The sequence below is a fragment of the Apodemus sylvaticus genome, chromosome 17, assembly GCF_947179515.1.
Source record: "Apodemus sylvaticus chromosome 17, mApoSyl1.1, whole genome shotgun sequence".
Taxonomy (NCBI): domain Eukaryota; kingdom Metazoa; phylum Chordata; class Mammalia; order Rodentia; family Muridae; genus Apodemus; species Apodemus sylvaticus.
The window spans coordinates 67,685,684-67,700,007 of NC_067488.1; the positions used below are offsets into that span (position 1 = coordinate 67,685,684).

Below are 14,324 nucleotides of genomic sequence, written 5' to 3' on the forward strand. Positions count from 1 at the left end.
GCCACCATGTGGGTGCTGGGATTTGAACTCAGGACGGAAGAGCAGTCAGTGCTCTTAACTGCTGAGCCATTTCCCCAGCCCTCTCATATTTATTTTTAAAAGATAAAGATTACAAACATGTGCTTCAGCATATATAGTTCTAACAGGTTGAGTTCAAAATATGTGAAGCAAGTGCCTGCAACTGAGCTATGTACCCAACCCATAAATATCATTTTAAAAAAATTGTATTTTATGTGTATGGGTGTTTTGGCTGTATGTCTTGTACACCCTGTGCATGCAGTACCCGTAGAAACCAGAAGAGGGCACCAGATGATTGGAGTTATGGACAGTTGTGAGCTGCCTTGTGGGTGCCAGAAATTAAATCTGGGTCTTCTAGAAATGCAACTATTGCTTTTAACTGCTGAGTTATCTCTCTGGCCCCCATGAGCATCACTTCTAATGGCAAAAATCCTTTAATCTGTTACTTAAAAGCTGTGCCACTGCCAGGCGATGGTGGTGCACGCCTTGAATCCCAGCACTTGGGAGGCAGAAGCAGGCAGATTTCTGAGTTCAAGGCCTGGTTTACAGAGTGAGTTCCAGGACAGCCAGGGCTACACAGAGAAACCCTGTCTCAAAAAAAAAAAAACAAAAAAAACAAGAGAGAGAGAAAGGATATGACCCGCAGATAGATTTCTGTGAGTTCAAGGCCAAGCTGGTCTTCAAAGTGAGTTCCAAGCCAGTCAGAGCAACATAGTGAAACCTTGTCTAATAAATAAGTAAGTAGATAAATGCCTCAAGCATGTACTCCAGATACTGAGGCAAGAGGGTTGTTGCAAGTCTGAGGCTAGCCTGGCCTACATACTGAGTAGTAGGTGTATAGGTCAGGCAAGGCTACACAGTAAGACCCTGACTCAAAACTAAATAAATATAAAATAAAGGGCTAAAGAGATGGCTTAGGAGCTCAGAGCAATCACTGCTCTTGCAAAGGACCTGTTCCCAGCACCCACCTACATGGTGGCTTACAACCGCTTGTGACTCCAGTTCCAGGGACTTTGGCATCATCTTCTGGCTCCAACGCCTCCTGCACTTATGTGGCATACACAGATTGTCAAGCACATGTACTATGAATAAAATAACCAGATCTTAAAGAAGTAAATACACATTAGTGGAAAGGAGAGGGAGTGGGAATCTGGCTTTATTCTCTTTCCTGAGCGTATCTACCCCATGGGTTAGGAACCCACAGGGAATGGCAGCAACAGGTATGTGATTGCTGCAGGCACGCAGGCACGCAGGCACGCAGGCACGCACGCCTGGGTAAAGAGCTCATACAAGCTGCTCATTGACATACACCTGAACAGTGGCGCCAACGGGCTCAGGGCTTCTAGAGCCAGGGCCTTGCTGAACACTGAGGAGACAAGAACTCTGCTGAAGCCTACAGGGGAGAGCAGCAGAGGCAGGTGCAGAAGGGCGGTTCTCTGGGCAGCTCTGTGGACTCTCTGGGAAGGAGGAAGCCACCTGAGGGTAAGCCAGGGCTGCCAGGCGCTGCTGCACACACTCGGCTGTCAGCCGTGCTTCCGGGTCTGCGTCCCAGCAATCTTCCAGGAGCTCCCTCAGCCCCCTAGGGTCCTGGAGGGAGAGAGTAGATGGCGGGCCTGGCCAACCCCAGAGTAGATGTTTCCAGTCTTCACTTCTCTGTGCTCCACCCCATTCTGCACAGAGCATGTCCTACCACTCCTGACTCCATACCCCACCTCTGAGCACCATCCCCTGAAGTCCAGCCCCTTGAGTTTGTTCCCTGTGATGGACTCTCAGATACCTTCCAAAGGGGTCTACCTTTTCCTCTAAGGATAATTCAGTGGAAATGAATTACGTGCCAGTGGAAAGTTACTCTTCATTCTCTTAGTCAACCAGTGTGTCCTGCAGACAAAGCCTGGCTTCCATTAGCCAACCCAAGAGACACTAGTATGGTAGAAATTTCAGGCAGGAGAGTGGGAAAAGGGACATCTCAGGAAACTATGTGTGAAGAGCTCTGCACTTTCACTATTAGGAGACTCTTCTGACCTTGTTATACCCAGAGCTGGCTTTAATTTGTCCACAGCAGAAATGGAGCTGCAGAGTACAAGATGACAGGACACCAGTTTGAACTTTAGGGTACACTGTTCCTGAAGAGACAACTGTCAAAGGGGCCGAGGTCCAAGTAAGAGAAAAGTAAGAGAGGACTTCCTGGAGGAGACGACTGAATGACGGAGCTAACCATGGAGTAAGGGGATAGGAATAAAAAGGCTCCACAAGAAGGTGTGTGACTTAGGTGGGTGGAACCAAGTGTGTGAGACTTGCAGAAGAAAAGGTAAACAGAGGCCCGGGCTAGGAGGAGGTCTGGTTGTAGCAGGGAAGTCCTTGAAATCCGTACTTAGCCCCCACTCCTGGCCCCCGGGTGGCAAGACTGTGGCTTCTTACTGTGGCAGAGCAGCTCCAAGTGGGCGGGATGTCAGGGCGCTTCCTCTCCTCCACCGCCAGGGCCCAGAGCTCGCAGGCACTGGGATTGCTGCCCAGTTCTGCCTCATAAGCCAATTGGAAAGGTGGTGGTCTGTGGTCTGGGAAAAGTATAGACATAGACTGTTAACCTACCCTGGTGAGGGGGCTCCCAGGTGGTAAAACTAGGGAGCCTACTCTGGAATAGGTCAGAAGGTATGTGAGCCTTTGTTAGGTGGGACACTGGGTGGAGACTTTACCAGGCCTCAAATCGGAACAGCGGCTCAGGATCTCCCACAGTAGTAGCGCCAAAGAGTAAACATCAGCTCTCTGGAGGGCTGTACCCCAGTCCTGCAGGTCTAGAGTCTTGTCTAAGAGCTCTGGAGCCATGTACCTCTGGGTGCCAGCCTAGAGAAGATGTGGAGCGCCAGGAGTCACTTCTATGGCCACCTGTCTTGCAGCTCTGGTCCACACATCCCCCAATTTCAGCAATGCCCCCTCTTCTGGCAAACCACGCCGTTGTCACAGCAACAGTTATATGGTCATCAGGTCATCAGGGTCATCATTTCAGATCTCACACTTATCAAAAGCACTCACCTCCAAAATGGCAGCTGGGCCTCGGGGTTGAGTAGGGGCCAAGGCAGGGGGCTGAGCAAGGCCAGGGAGTACCAAGGCAAGTCCCAGGTCTCCGATGGCACATGACCTGTCTTCCCGAATGAGCACATTCTGACTGCTCAGGTCTCGGTGGGCAATGCCTGGCTTGTACTGGCCTGTGGACACAGGTCATGTGGTTCTCCTCGGTGCAATCCACCCCTAAGCGGAGGGAAAACTGGACGAATCGGTGCGGCTACTGACTTCTCCCTCCCCGTAGTGGGGCTACTCACCATCCTGCCAACGCTCCTCATGGAGAAATGCCAGGCCCTCTGCCAGGGACAGAGCCATCCTCAAGGAACTTCCCCAGTCACTCGTGTACTGAGTCAAGTAGTGGCATAAGGAGCCCTGGAGAAAAGCAGAGGGAGGGGTGAGGCACACAGAGCTGGAGATCATCATTCCAGGGAGCAGAGCTACTGTCAGACCCCACACACACCAGCCCTCACCTCCCCAGCAGACAGAGACACCCTGACAGAACCAGGTCAAGACTCTAGAGACAGTAGAAACATGATAATATACATCAAAGTGACAGCAAAAATAGTAACTCTGGTTGGGTGTGGTACTGTGTGCCTGCCACCCCAGGACTTGGGAAGTGGAAGGAAGGGAGAACAGGAACATGCCAGTCTGCAAACAAACGCGCGCGTGCGCGCGCACACACACACATTATAATTTTAGCCAGACATAGTAGCACATGCATGTAATCTCAGCACTCAAGAGGCTGAATGAAGCAGGAAATTCCTACATTTAAGGCCTGACATGGGGGTACCAGGTACTTAACTGCAACCCAGGCCCTTAGAACAAGGTCTGGAGTGGGGCAGTGGTGGCGCACGCCTTTGGTCCCAGCACTTGGGAGACAGAGGCAGGTGGATTTCTGAGTTCAAGGCCAGCCTGGTCTACAGAGTGAGTTCCAGGACAGCCAGGGCTATACAGAGAAACACTGTCTTGAAAAACCAAAAAAAAAAAAAAAAAAAAAAAAAGAAAAGAAAAGAAAAGAAAAAGAAAAAAAAAGAAAAAAAAACTAGAGTCTCCTATAGACCTTATGAGGACCCCAGGATGAAGGCATTCTGATTACCCTGATTTTTTTAGGGCTTTTTTTCTTTCCATCCTTTATTTGAAACAATTAGTACACTTATTTATTTGTGTGTGGGGGTATGTAGGTACCTACATGCTACATGGTACCTATGGAGGTCCAAACACAACTTGCTAGAGTTGGTTTTCTCCTGTTACCTTCTAGGCTCCAGGGACTGCCTCAGGCCTTCATGTTAGGTGGAGGCACCTTTACCCATGAACCGCCTTGCTGGCCCTTTCCCTCGTTCTCTTCCCCCTTATAGGCAGGATCTCCCTGGCATGTATGCAACCCTGGCCGACTTGGAAGACTGCCTTCCAGGTTGCAGTGATCCTCCTGCCTCTACCTCTGAGTGCCAGCAACACAGGCAATAAACTACTACACAGGCTGGAGGCAGACTTAGTGGATGCTGAGTAAGCTTTCTTGAGGTCAGATAATAAGACACAAATGGAGTTGTAATCCAAGTAGACCCAAGCAGTCTGACTGAGTCTCCGTCACATGCTGACTCAAAGGACTCAGGACAAAGGTGGTCAAGGGCATCTGTCCCTCGAACCACCTGACCTGGGGTAACAGGCCCGCATAGACATAAATGGGTGGAGCCAGTGGAGGAGGGGCAACTGGAAATAGGCTATTAATGAACATGCTAAACACCTTTAGTATGCCATGGTTGTACCCAGACAAGTTAAGAGCACTGACTGCTCTTCCAGAGGTCCTGAGTTCAAATCCCAGCAACCACATGGTGGTTCACAACCATCTGTAATGAGATAGGATGCCCTCTTCTGGTGTCTTAAAAGCAGCTACAGTGTACTTACATATAATAAATCTTTGAAAAAAATTTATTTCCAAGAACTGAACTTGGGCCCTCATGCACAAAAGGCACTTTATTGACTAAGATACATCCCCAGGCTGAAAAGGTAATTTTCAATTGGCCCAAAAAGAATGTGATCCAAAGGGAAACTTTTTAGAACTCAAGATCTCAGCAATGAAAGAGTTGTAAAGGTTGATAAAGCCTGGGAAAGAGCCTCTGCATTTAAGCAGGTTGGGAGCTAAAGTACAAGTAGGGCAGAGGCGCTGGTGGAGGGAGCGCTCACTGAAAGGAACAGATGGTGCTGACATTGCATAAACAGGAGATAGCAGCAGTTCAGTGAGGAGCCAGACGCTCAGGTCACATAGCCTGAGAAAAGGAGTTTCCTTTCTCCTCTATGGATACAGTGTCTACCTCATAGTATCCTTCTAAAGGTTAAGCACGTGAATGTGTTCAAAGTGCCTAGAGCCTCCCCTAGGGCTTAAAATGCACCCCAGTCTTCAGCAGGCCCAGGTTCCATGTAGCCCCACCTCTGCCTCTATCTTCCTTTTCACTTTTATTTTCTTTTGTTTAGGGAGAGGGCGATGTTTTGGATAGCATCTTACTTTGTAACCTTGGCTGGCCTTGAACTCACATATGCCTGCCTCTGCCTCCCTAATGCTGACTTTAGGGTATGTCCTAACTGCACCTAGGCCTGTTTTATTTCTTTGAATCAGGGTCATAGTTAGTCCAGGCTAGCCTGGAATTCACCTCAGCCCTCTCATTTCAATCTCCCAAGTACAGGGATTATAGTCAAGACCTACTACACCCAGCTTTCCTCCTCTTCATGTTGTTAATTTCTAACTTCAGGCTATGTGCATCTTTTCTTTCTATTAAAACTGGGAGAGAGGGCTGGAGAGATGGCTCAGTGGTTAAGAGCACTGACTGCTCTTCTGAAGGTCTCTAGGTTCAAATCCCAGCAACCACATGGTGGCTCACAACCATCTGTAATGAGATCTGATGCCCTCTTCTGGTGTGTCTGAAAACAGTGACAGTGTACTTACCTATAATAATAAACAAATCTTTAAAAACAAAAATACAAAAAAAAAAAAAAAAACCTGGGAGAAATGGCTCAGCAGTTATACTGGCTGCTATTCCAGGGACTGGAGTTTAATTCCCAGTACCCACATCACAGCTACTCTGAAAGTCCAGCCCCAAAAGAGCTAATACCCTCTGCTAATTTTCATGGTCACCTGGTATGCACACAGTGCATAGACATATGTGCAGGTGAAACACCTATACACGTTTTTTAAATTATTACTGGAGGGGGAGTCTTTGGGAGGCCACACCAGAGTGCGTTGTGGTGTTCAGAGGACAACTTTGTAGAGTTTTGTCCTTCTACCTTGAGTTGAGTTCTGGGGACTGAACTCAGGTCCCCAAGGCTTGCACAATAAGCATCTTTACCAGCTGTGTCATCTCCACAGCCCCTTGGGTTGAGTTATATCACTATTATTTCTTCCTGTTCCCAGTGCCCTGTCCTTCAGTACACTTGACATCTGCAACTTCTTTTTGTGTTTATCCCTTTCTATGACCCAGTAGTCTGTATATACTCATTTTAAGAAAAGTATGAGGCAGGAAAATAGGCATGAGTGAGTGAGGCCCCGTCGTCACACAGCAGCCCATAGGTATAGAGCATAAAACAGATTACAGGTATTCCTCGGTGCTCACCTTAGGGTACAATTCCAGTACCAGCAAAGGCCCAGAGGGCAGGGGGCCAGGGCCTCCCTGGCCAGCAGTGATAAAGCGAACAATATGTTCATGCTGTAGGCCCAGCAGCTGGTACACAGCCCTCTCAGCTCGGAACTGAGCCATGGCCCTTGGGGGAAAGGCCTTGATGGCTACCATCTCTCCCTGAAGCCTCCCGGCCCAGACGACTGCATGACCTCCTTCCTGGATTACCTGTAGAGACACAGGGTTGACTGTGGGCCTCAGAGCTCACACCAGGGTCAGGCTTCCTCCCCAGCAGAACCTCCAGGAGCCAGAGGAGCCCAGTCTCCATCCTGGAGCACCTGAGAGAAGCGCAGCTCAGCCAGCTCCGGCAATTCCTCACTGCAGTCTCCGCCTGAGCCTGGCTCCGAGTCTGACCCACCTTGCACTCTGCAGGTTTTTCGTTGTAGCAGGGCTAAAGTAGAGAAGAGCCTTAGGGTAGGTAGGGTACACAGGACAGAGACAGCCAAGGGAGCTATGTGGGAAGAGAGCATTTTGCAAGGAAAACCGCAGACCTGGGGGATCAGCAGAGCCTGGAGAAGGCTTGGAACTTTGGGGAAGGGTCATGCTATTATAAGGGAGGGGTGGGGGAGATTAGTACCCAAGATGATGCTACCCAGCAGCAGCACAAGAAACATTCCCAGCAGCAGCAGTGCCATCCAGATGGGCCCACCTGGACAGCAAGGGAAGAAGGCATGTGGGTGAGTACTGAACCTCTCCCCTCTTCAAAGAGATTGCTTTCCAAACCACCCCCATGCTGGTCACAAGTCCCCTTATCTCCCAGTCACCAGGGCAACCAACTTTCCAAGGCCAGGAGGAGGGAAAGTTTGGGCGGGGGTGGGGTGAGAACTGGCCCTGGTTCTCACCCTGACCTATGCTTCTCCCCCCCCCTCCCTCCCACCCAGTGGGCTCTAGTACCCTGGGGAAAGCAACAACCTGGGGTAGCCTGGGGCTCCTGCGGCCCCGGAGCCTCTTGGCTTCCTGAAGGAAGCAGATGACTGTAATTGGCATTGCAGAAGTCAGTACCACAGGAGCATGTGAAGAGTGTGGAGCTGGGTCTGGGGTGGGCTCTGGGGATTGGGTCACAGCGGAGGGACTCACAGCCCGGCTCATCACTGTCTCGACATCCTGATGGGGTGGGATTAGGGGAAGGAGGAAAAGGAGAGAGCTCAGTGAGGTTTAGGGACAGAGAACAAATCCCTTCTCTATCAAAGGCATCTGACAAGCCTGTCTTCCCTCTACACATTCCACTTTTCCCCATTCTCCTGGCTGCCTCCCTTAATCTAGACACACCTCTCCCCCAGCCTAGCCTCTCCCCTACCCTGGCTCTCACACACCAGGTACTTTGTCATTCACCTTGCATCTCCACTTGTGCCCGGCCATTGGTCAGATTCCAGATCCCAAAGCAGCAATGGCTGTAGAGGCAGCGGATACCCTTGGGGGGGCCTGGTCCTGCATCTAGCACTTCCCCCAGTGTCTTTGTGCTTCCCCGCACTCCAGGAGCCTCAAAGAACACACAGGTCCTCCTGCTTGGGGATACTGAAGTCCAAGGTAAGGAAAGGGGAGTCAAGAAGGGAGTGAAGGCAAGAACAAATATCAGCCAAGGATAAACAAAACATGACGTCTAGATCCCAGGTCAGTACAGCAGAGGCACAGGACACTGGGTCAGCAGAGGCCTAAGGTCTGAGCCGCCATGGGAATATGCATGCGGCTCTGTCTCTCCTCTGCATTCATCCAGCCCACTGGCCTCTTTGAAATGGGTGACTGCTGCTTCAAGTACACCTTTTCCCTTACTGAGTGGTATAAAGACCCCTCCCCTCTCTGTAGACACTTACCTTGTGCAGCTGCAGGAAGCAGTGTCCAAAGCCCCAGTGTCCCCAGCATCCTGCTAAAGATGCCAGCATAAGCCAGCACGCTACCCAAGCCAAGGCTTCCTACAGATACAGGGCACTGTGGGGCTTCCAAGCCCTCAATCCCCAACTCCGCCCCACTCTGTCCTGTCCCAGTCTGTGGGGGAGAAGGCTGCTGTGGGGGAGAGGTGGGTGTGAGGAAAACAGGGAGAGAAAGGGAGGAGCAGAGAACCAATCTTTTCTTCAACTACCTCCTCTTTTCTCTGCAGAGAGGGGAGGAAGGGACCTTGGCTGACCAGCTGAGAACCCTGTGATAATTAATTCCGAAATCTCTACCCCTTACTGACCTTGGAAGAAGGTGCTGGACCTTCTGCCCTTTTCAGAAAGATGTCAAACATTTAGGACGCTCAGCTTTGCCCAAGATGGTTCCCATGGATTGAGAACTCAGATCTGTAACATCCTGAACGGAGAACACTTCACAGTTCAACTAAAATTGACCTCATTTTTCAAATTCAAAAAATCAGAAAGGATATGAAAAATCTCAGAGCTGGCCTGGTGAGATGGCACAGTGATCAAAAGCACTTGGTTCACCCGCATGGCAGCTTACAACTCCAGTTCCAAAAGATTTGACATCCTCCTCTGGCCTCCGTGGGCACCAGGCATGCATGTGGTGTACAGACAGACAGACATGCAGTCAGATACCCAAGCACATAAAATAGCAGCACTTGCTCCTAACAGCTCCTAAGGGCTGAGCCATCTCTCCAGACATCCAAAATAAATAAAGCTTTAGAAAGAAAAAAGTGGCTGGGCAGCGTTTGATCCCAGCACTTGGGAGGCAGAGGCAGGTGGATTTCTGAGTTCGAGGCCAGCCTGGTCTACAAAGTGAGTTCCAGGACAGCCAGGGCTACACGGAGAAATCCTGTCTCGAGAAAACAAAACAAAACAAAAACCAAACAAACAAAACAAACAAACAAAAAAAAAAAAAACAGAAAGAGAAAAGTGTTGGAAATGGTTAGAATTCCAGCACTCAGAAAGCAGAGGAAGGCAGATCTCTGTGAGTTTGAAGCCTGGTCTATGTAGTTCCTGGACATCCAGAGCTATATAGTGAGCCTTTGTCTCAAGACCTAAAAACCTCAGAAACAAAACAAAACAAAAATCAACTCAAAACTAACTAACTAAAAAAAAGTAAAGTAAAATGATTAGAATGGTAATGTGTTGTGTAATTTTGCATTAACAAAGAAAAAAAACCAGCATGGTAACAGGAACTTGCCTAGAGTCTACAGAGAGCTCCCCCCCCTTTTTAAAGTATTTATTTATTATTTTATATATAAGTATACTGTAGCTGTCTTCAGATACCCTAGAAGAGGGCATCAGATCTCATTACAGATTGTACAACTGCAGTTGGAGAGACAGAACCTGAATTGGAATCCTAAGCAGACAAAAAAAAAAAACAAAAAAACAAAAAAAACAAACTATGTGTGGCTGCACACACACAATTCCCATGCGGTTGCTGGGAATTGAACTCAGGACCTCTGGAAGAGTAGTCAGTGTTCTTAACCATTGAGCCATTTCTCCAGCCTGAAATATGCATTTTTAAATCATCTAATTTTTTTTCACTAAGATTCAGCATAGAGTAAGATTTGAACCTGGGAATGTATGACTCTAAAGATCAGGCTCTGTTCTCTGTATTGTACAATGTTGCCTTAAAACAGCTGCAAACTTCAGAAGCTAAAGAAATGGCTCCATGCTGGACATGGTGCATGCCTTTAATACCAAAACTCAGGAGGCCGAGGCAGATGGTTCTCTGTGAGTTCAAGGCCAGCCTGGTCAACATGGCAAATTCCAGGACAGCTAGGATTACATAGATTGTGTGTCAAAAAGAATCTTTCCACTGTTTACAGAATTTCAACATTTGAATTTGGATTGCTGAGAAGTGTGTACCAGTCAGCATAACAGGCTAACAACTGGGAAAGGAGCCTACAGTTCAAAATCTCACCACCAGAGGTCAGCAGACATAGAAGATACTTGTCCCCAGCAAGAGGGCCTCCTCAGATGACTAATATTCACAGTATGCCTCCAAAATGTCCTAAACTGCATGCAGTATTATAAAACATAAAGGAGGCCACAGGGCGTGTAGATGGCATGTCCATGTGAACAAAGGGTCTGTGGCTTGTGTTGCAATAGACACAGGCATGCAGCCTCATTCTCTCCCCCCCCCCCAGTAAGAAACCAGTCATAGATTATCACGTCCACATGTGTAAGTAGCTGGCTTCAAAGAGCTGGTCAAAGGGGACTTGTTCCTGCTCATGCTTCTTTATCGGTACTAGCCACCTTCCTCAAAGTGTCCTAGCTTAGATCAGAGGTGAAGGTGCCAGCTCAGCAGGCGGGGTCTTTCTCCTGGGGAGCATGAGAGGAGGCAATAAGCTGTGAAACAGCAGCTGGAGCCAAGGACAGGGCTGGAGATCGATCGCGTCCTTCTGTGGCCCTTCTGGAAGTCTGCAGGGCTGTGCTGGTAAGGTGTGGGATGCTGCGCTTATTTCCTGCTGTCCTCCTTCGCCAGCCCCCAGATCAGATAAGTGGGGATGTAGTCAATTGAAGATCAAATGGCTTCTTTTGTTCGGAATGTCTCTGGAGACCCTCTCCTCCAGAGTGGGAGCAGAGGAAGGATCAGTGGCGAGATGAGACGAGCTCCTGAGCCTTGGGTCGCTATTCCTTTTGAAGACAGAAACAACCCAGAACCCAGTCCCGGTGGCTCACTGCTGTAATATCAGGGTTTGGGATTAGGAGGCAGGAAGACTGCTGCAAATTGGAGGCTATCTTGGGCTATATGGTCAATCCCAGGCCATCCTGACTAGAGTGAGACCTTGTCTCAAGGTGGTGGACAGGGGGGTACAACTGAAGTTGGACAGACAGAACCTGAATTGGAATCCTAATCAGACAACAAACAAACTATGTGTGGCTGCACACACACATAAGCCAGGCTTGCAGGTAATGGTGCCCTGCTGTTTTACAGATCCTGAGTTCATTTTCCAGTCCACAAATACATGTAACTGTAGCTCCAGAGCTCCAGAGGAGCTAGCACTTTCTTCTCAGACACTTGCATGCATGTGCCTGCACACGTGCACACACATATACACAAATCTCTCTCCCCCTTCTCCACTTCTCTGTTCTCTTCTGTCTGTCTGTCTGTCTGTCTGTCTTCTGTCTCTCTCTCTCTCTCTCTGTGTGTGTGTGTGTGTGTGTGTGTAAAGAAGAAAATCTGGACTGATGGCACAAGCCTGTAATCTTAGTTACTTGGCTCTTGGCTGAGGTGGGAGGATTAAAACTCCAAGGTCTGTTCGGATACAGAGAGAGTTCAAGGCCAGCCTAGGAAACTTAAAAAGTAACAACATAGCCAGTCACCGTGGCAGATGCCTTTAATCCCAGGACTCCACACAGGCAATAGGGATGTGTGTACACATGACAACAGAGACAGAGGTGGGGAAAGAAGAAAGAGAATATACTAAAATAGCTGAAACTTGAGTAAGAAGGAAAGGGCCTAAGATGGAACGCCATCGCTTAAGTGTCTGTCTGACAAAGTAAGATCTCTGAAGGAGACTAGGAGGACTGGAGAAGACACAAGTGATTTAGTGTCATTTTGTTTTGCTAGTGTTGGCTGACTTAATTTTTCACCACCAGATATACACATATGCATGCGTGTGCACACACACACACACACATATGCACACTAGATATACCATACACACGTGTTTTGAAATATAATGCCACTTTGTAAACCAGCTTGCCTCTCACAGAGGTCCACTTGCCTCCTGCCTCCTGAGTGCTAAGATTATAGATCTAAGCCACCACACTTGGGTTAAATTTAGTTATTTTTTATACCTAGTTGAGTGTTGTGTGTACATAAGTGTGCATGCCATAGCACATATGTGAAAGCCAGAGGGAAAACCTTAGGGGATGGTTCTCTCCTTCTACCATGCTGGCGCCAGGGCTCAAACACAGGTTGTCAGGCTTAGGGGCAAGTACTTTTACCTGCTGAGCCATCTAGCTAGATGGCTTTATTACATCTTGCATTATTAAAAATATTTTACTTTTTATTTTTATTTATTTGGAAACAGTCTATGTAGCTTTGGATGTCCTGACTTTTGTTTGTGTGTGTCCACCTGAGAGTTTGTGCACTAAGATAGTGTCTTCAGAGGCCAGAAGAGGACTTCCGATGTCCTGGAGTTGGAGTCACAGGTGGTTGTGAGCTGCCATATGTGGGTCCTCTGGAAGAGCAGCACTCTTTTGTTTCACAGAGCAGGCTGGTCTCAAACTCACATCTCCCTGCCTCTTGAGTGCTGGAACTAAAGGCATGTGCCCAGCTTTCAGCCAAGCATTCTTAACTACTGTCTCTGTGGCCCCTTGTAACTTGTTTTAGGTCTCACTATGTAGCTCTGGCTGGCCTTGAACTCACAAATACCCACCTGTCTTTGTTTGCTTCCAGAGTACTGAGATTTAAAGGTGTGCATGTCCACATTTGCCTTCCCCCAACCCCCTTTCAACCTTTGGCTTTTTTTTTTTAAAGATTTATGTATATGAATACACTGTAGCTATCTCCAGACATACCAGAAGAGGGAATTGGATCCCATTACTGGTGTTTGTGAGCCACCATGTTGTTGCTAGGAATTGGACTCAGGACCTCTGAACAATAGCCAGTGCTCTTAACAACTGAGTTATTTCTCTAGCCCCAATCTTTGGCATTTTTTTTTTTTAAAGAAATTGCATTCTATTTATGTATTGCATTTGTAGAGGTAAGAGAACAACTTGCAAGGGGTCTGTCCTCTCCAAAATCTACATGGATCCCAGGGGCTGAACTCAAGTTGTCAGGATCAGCAAGTGCCAAGGGCCTTTACCCTCTGCCCTCTCACTGGTCCACATTTCACATCAGCATCACATTCTGCCACAAGAAGGCTTAAAGATGAAGAAACCACTAATCAAAGAAATCATTGGTCTGCAACCAGGTGGCTGACAGTAACCTGAAAATTCTTCAAAGAATTGGTGCTAACAAAGTGGTCTGAGGGGTGAATAAAAATGGTGTAAACTACTCCCACTAGCTTTGGGGAGTGATTTAACAATAGTTAAATCAGCGACCTGAAAAGGAAGTGGTTTTCCAGAATGGAGCTGGGGGAGAGGGAGACTGGAAACATGCTCATAAGCTAAGGAGGGAACCAAAGGCAGGCTGAAGATGAAAGAAAAAAAATCACATCAAACAAAGAACAAAGAGAAGTTGAGTGAGAGAAAACGGGCGTCCTTCAATGGAAGAACAGTGTTTCCTTCCTAGGAAGAGGGATGTGGCAGACTGGTGGGAAACATGTTTTGAGGAGCTGAAGGACAGTTTGAAGAAATTCCAGCTTCCATTTTCTCCATGAAGTATGAGACAAACTGGCTGCTGAAAATAAGGTCAGGATAAAAGAAAGGGCAACTGGTGGCATCTGTATCATAGGCCCTACTGCAGAGATCATGGTGGGAGGGCCTGTCTCAGCATTTGCCTTTGCTTTAGTACCAAATAAACAACAGCAAAGGCTCCAAAAACATTTACTGAATGAGTACTTAATACCACTGAGCTCAGTTTCAGGCTGTTAAAGCACACATCTGGCTGGCCATGGTAGCACTCACCTTTAATACCAACACTGGAGAAGCACACATCTGGCCGGCCATGGTAGCACTCACCTTTATCTTAGTCTTTTTTTTTTTTTTTTTTTAAGATTTGATTTTT

At 48.0% G+C, this 14,324-nt stretch overlaps 1 protein-coding gene across 2 annotated transcripts; it reads right to left on the reverse strand.

The window, feature by feature from the left end:
• Positions 1-1,147: 1,147 nt before the first annotated feature.
• Amhr2 (anti-Mullerian hormone receptor type 2) lies at positions 1,148-8,700 on the reverse strand. 2 transcript variants are annotated; one of them, XM_052161502.1, is made up of 11 exons: positions 8,555-8,700; positions 8,076-8,258; positions 7,656-7,847; positions 7,321-7,392; positions 7,022-7,134; positions 6,681-6,911; positions 3,336-3,450; positions 3,049-3,221; positions 2,712-2,859; positions 2,437-2,573; positions 1,148-1,605 (listed from the first exon to the last, which is right to left on the reverse strand). In XM_052161502.1, exons 1-11 carry the CDS (start codon positions 8,601-8,603, stop codon positions 1,303-1,305), a joined length of 1,716 nt encoding a protein of 571 aa, XP_052017462.1. In that variant the 5' UTR covers positions 8,604-8,700; the 3' UTR covers positions 1,148-1,302. The 2 variants fall into 2 exon arrangements, with proteins under 2 accessions (XP_052017462.1, XP_052017463.1); XM_052161503.1 differs by lacking the exons at positions 7,022-7,134; positions 8,555-8,700 and having other exon boundaries at positions 8,076-8,176.
• Positions 8,701-14,324: the final 5,624 nt, after the last annotated feature.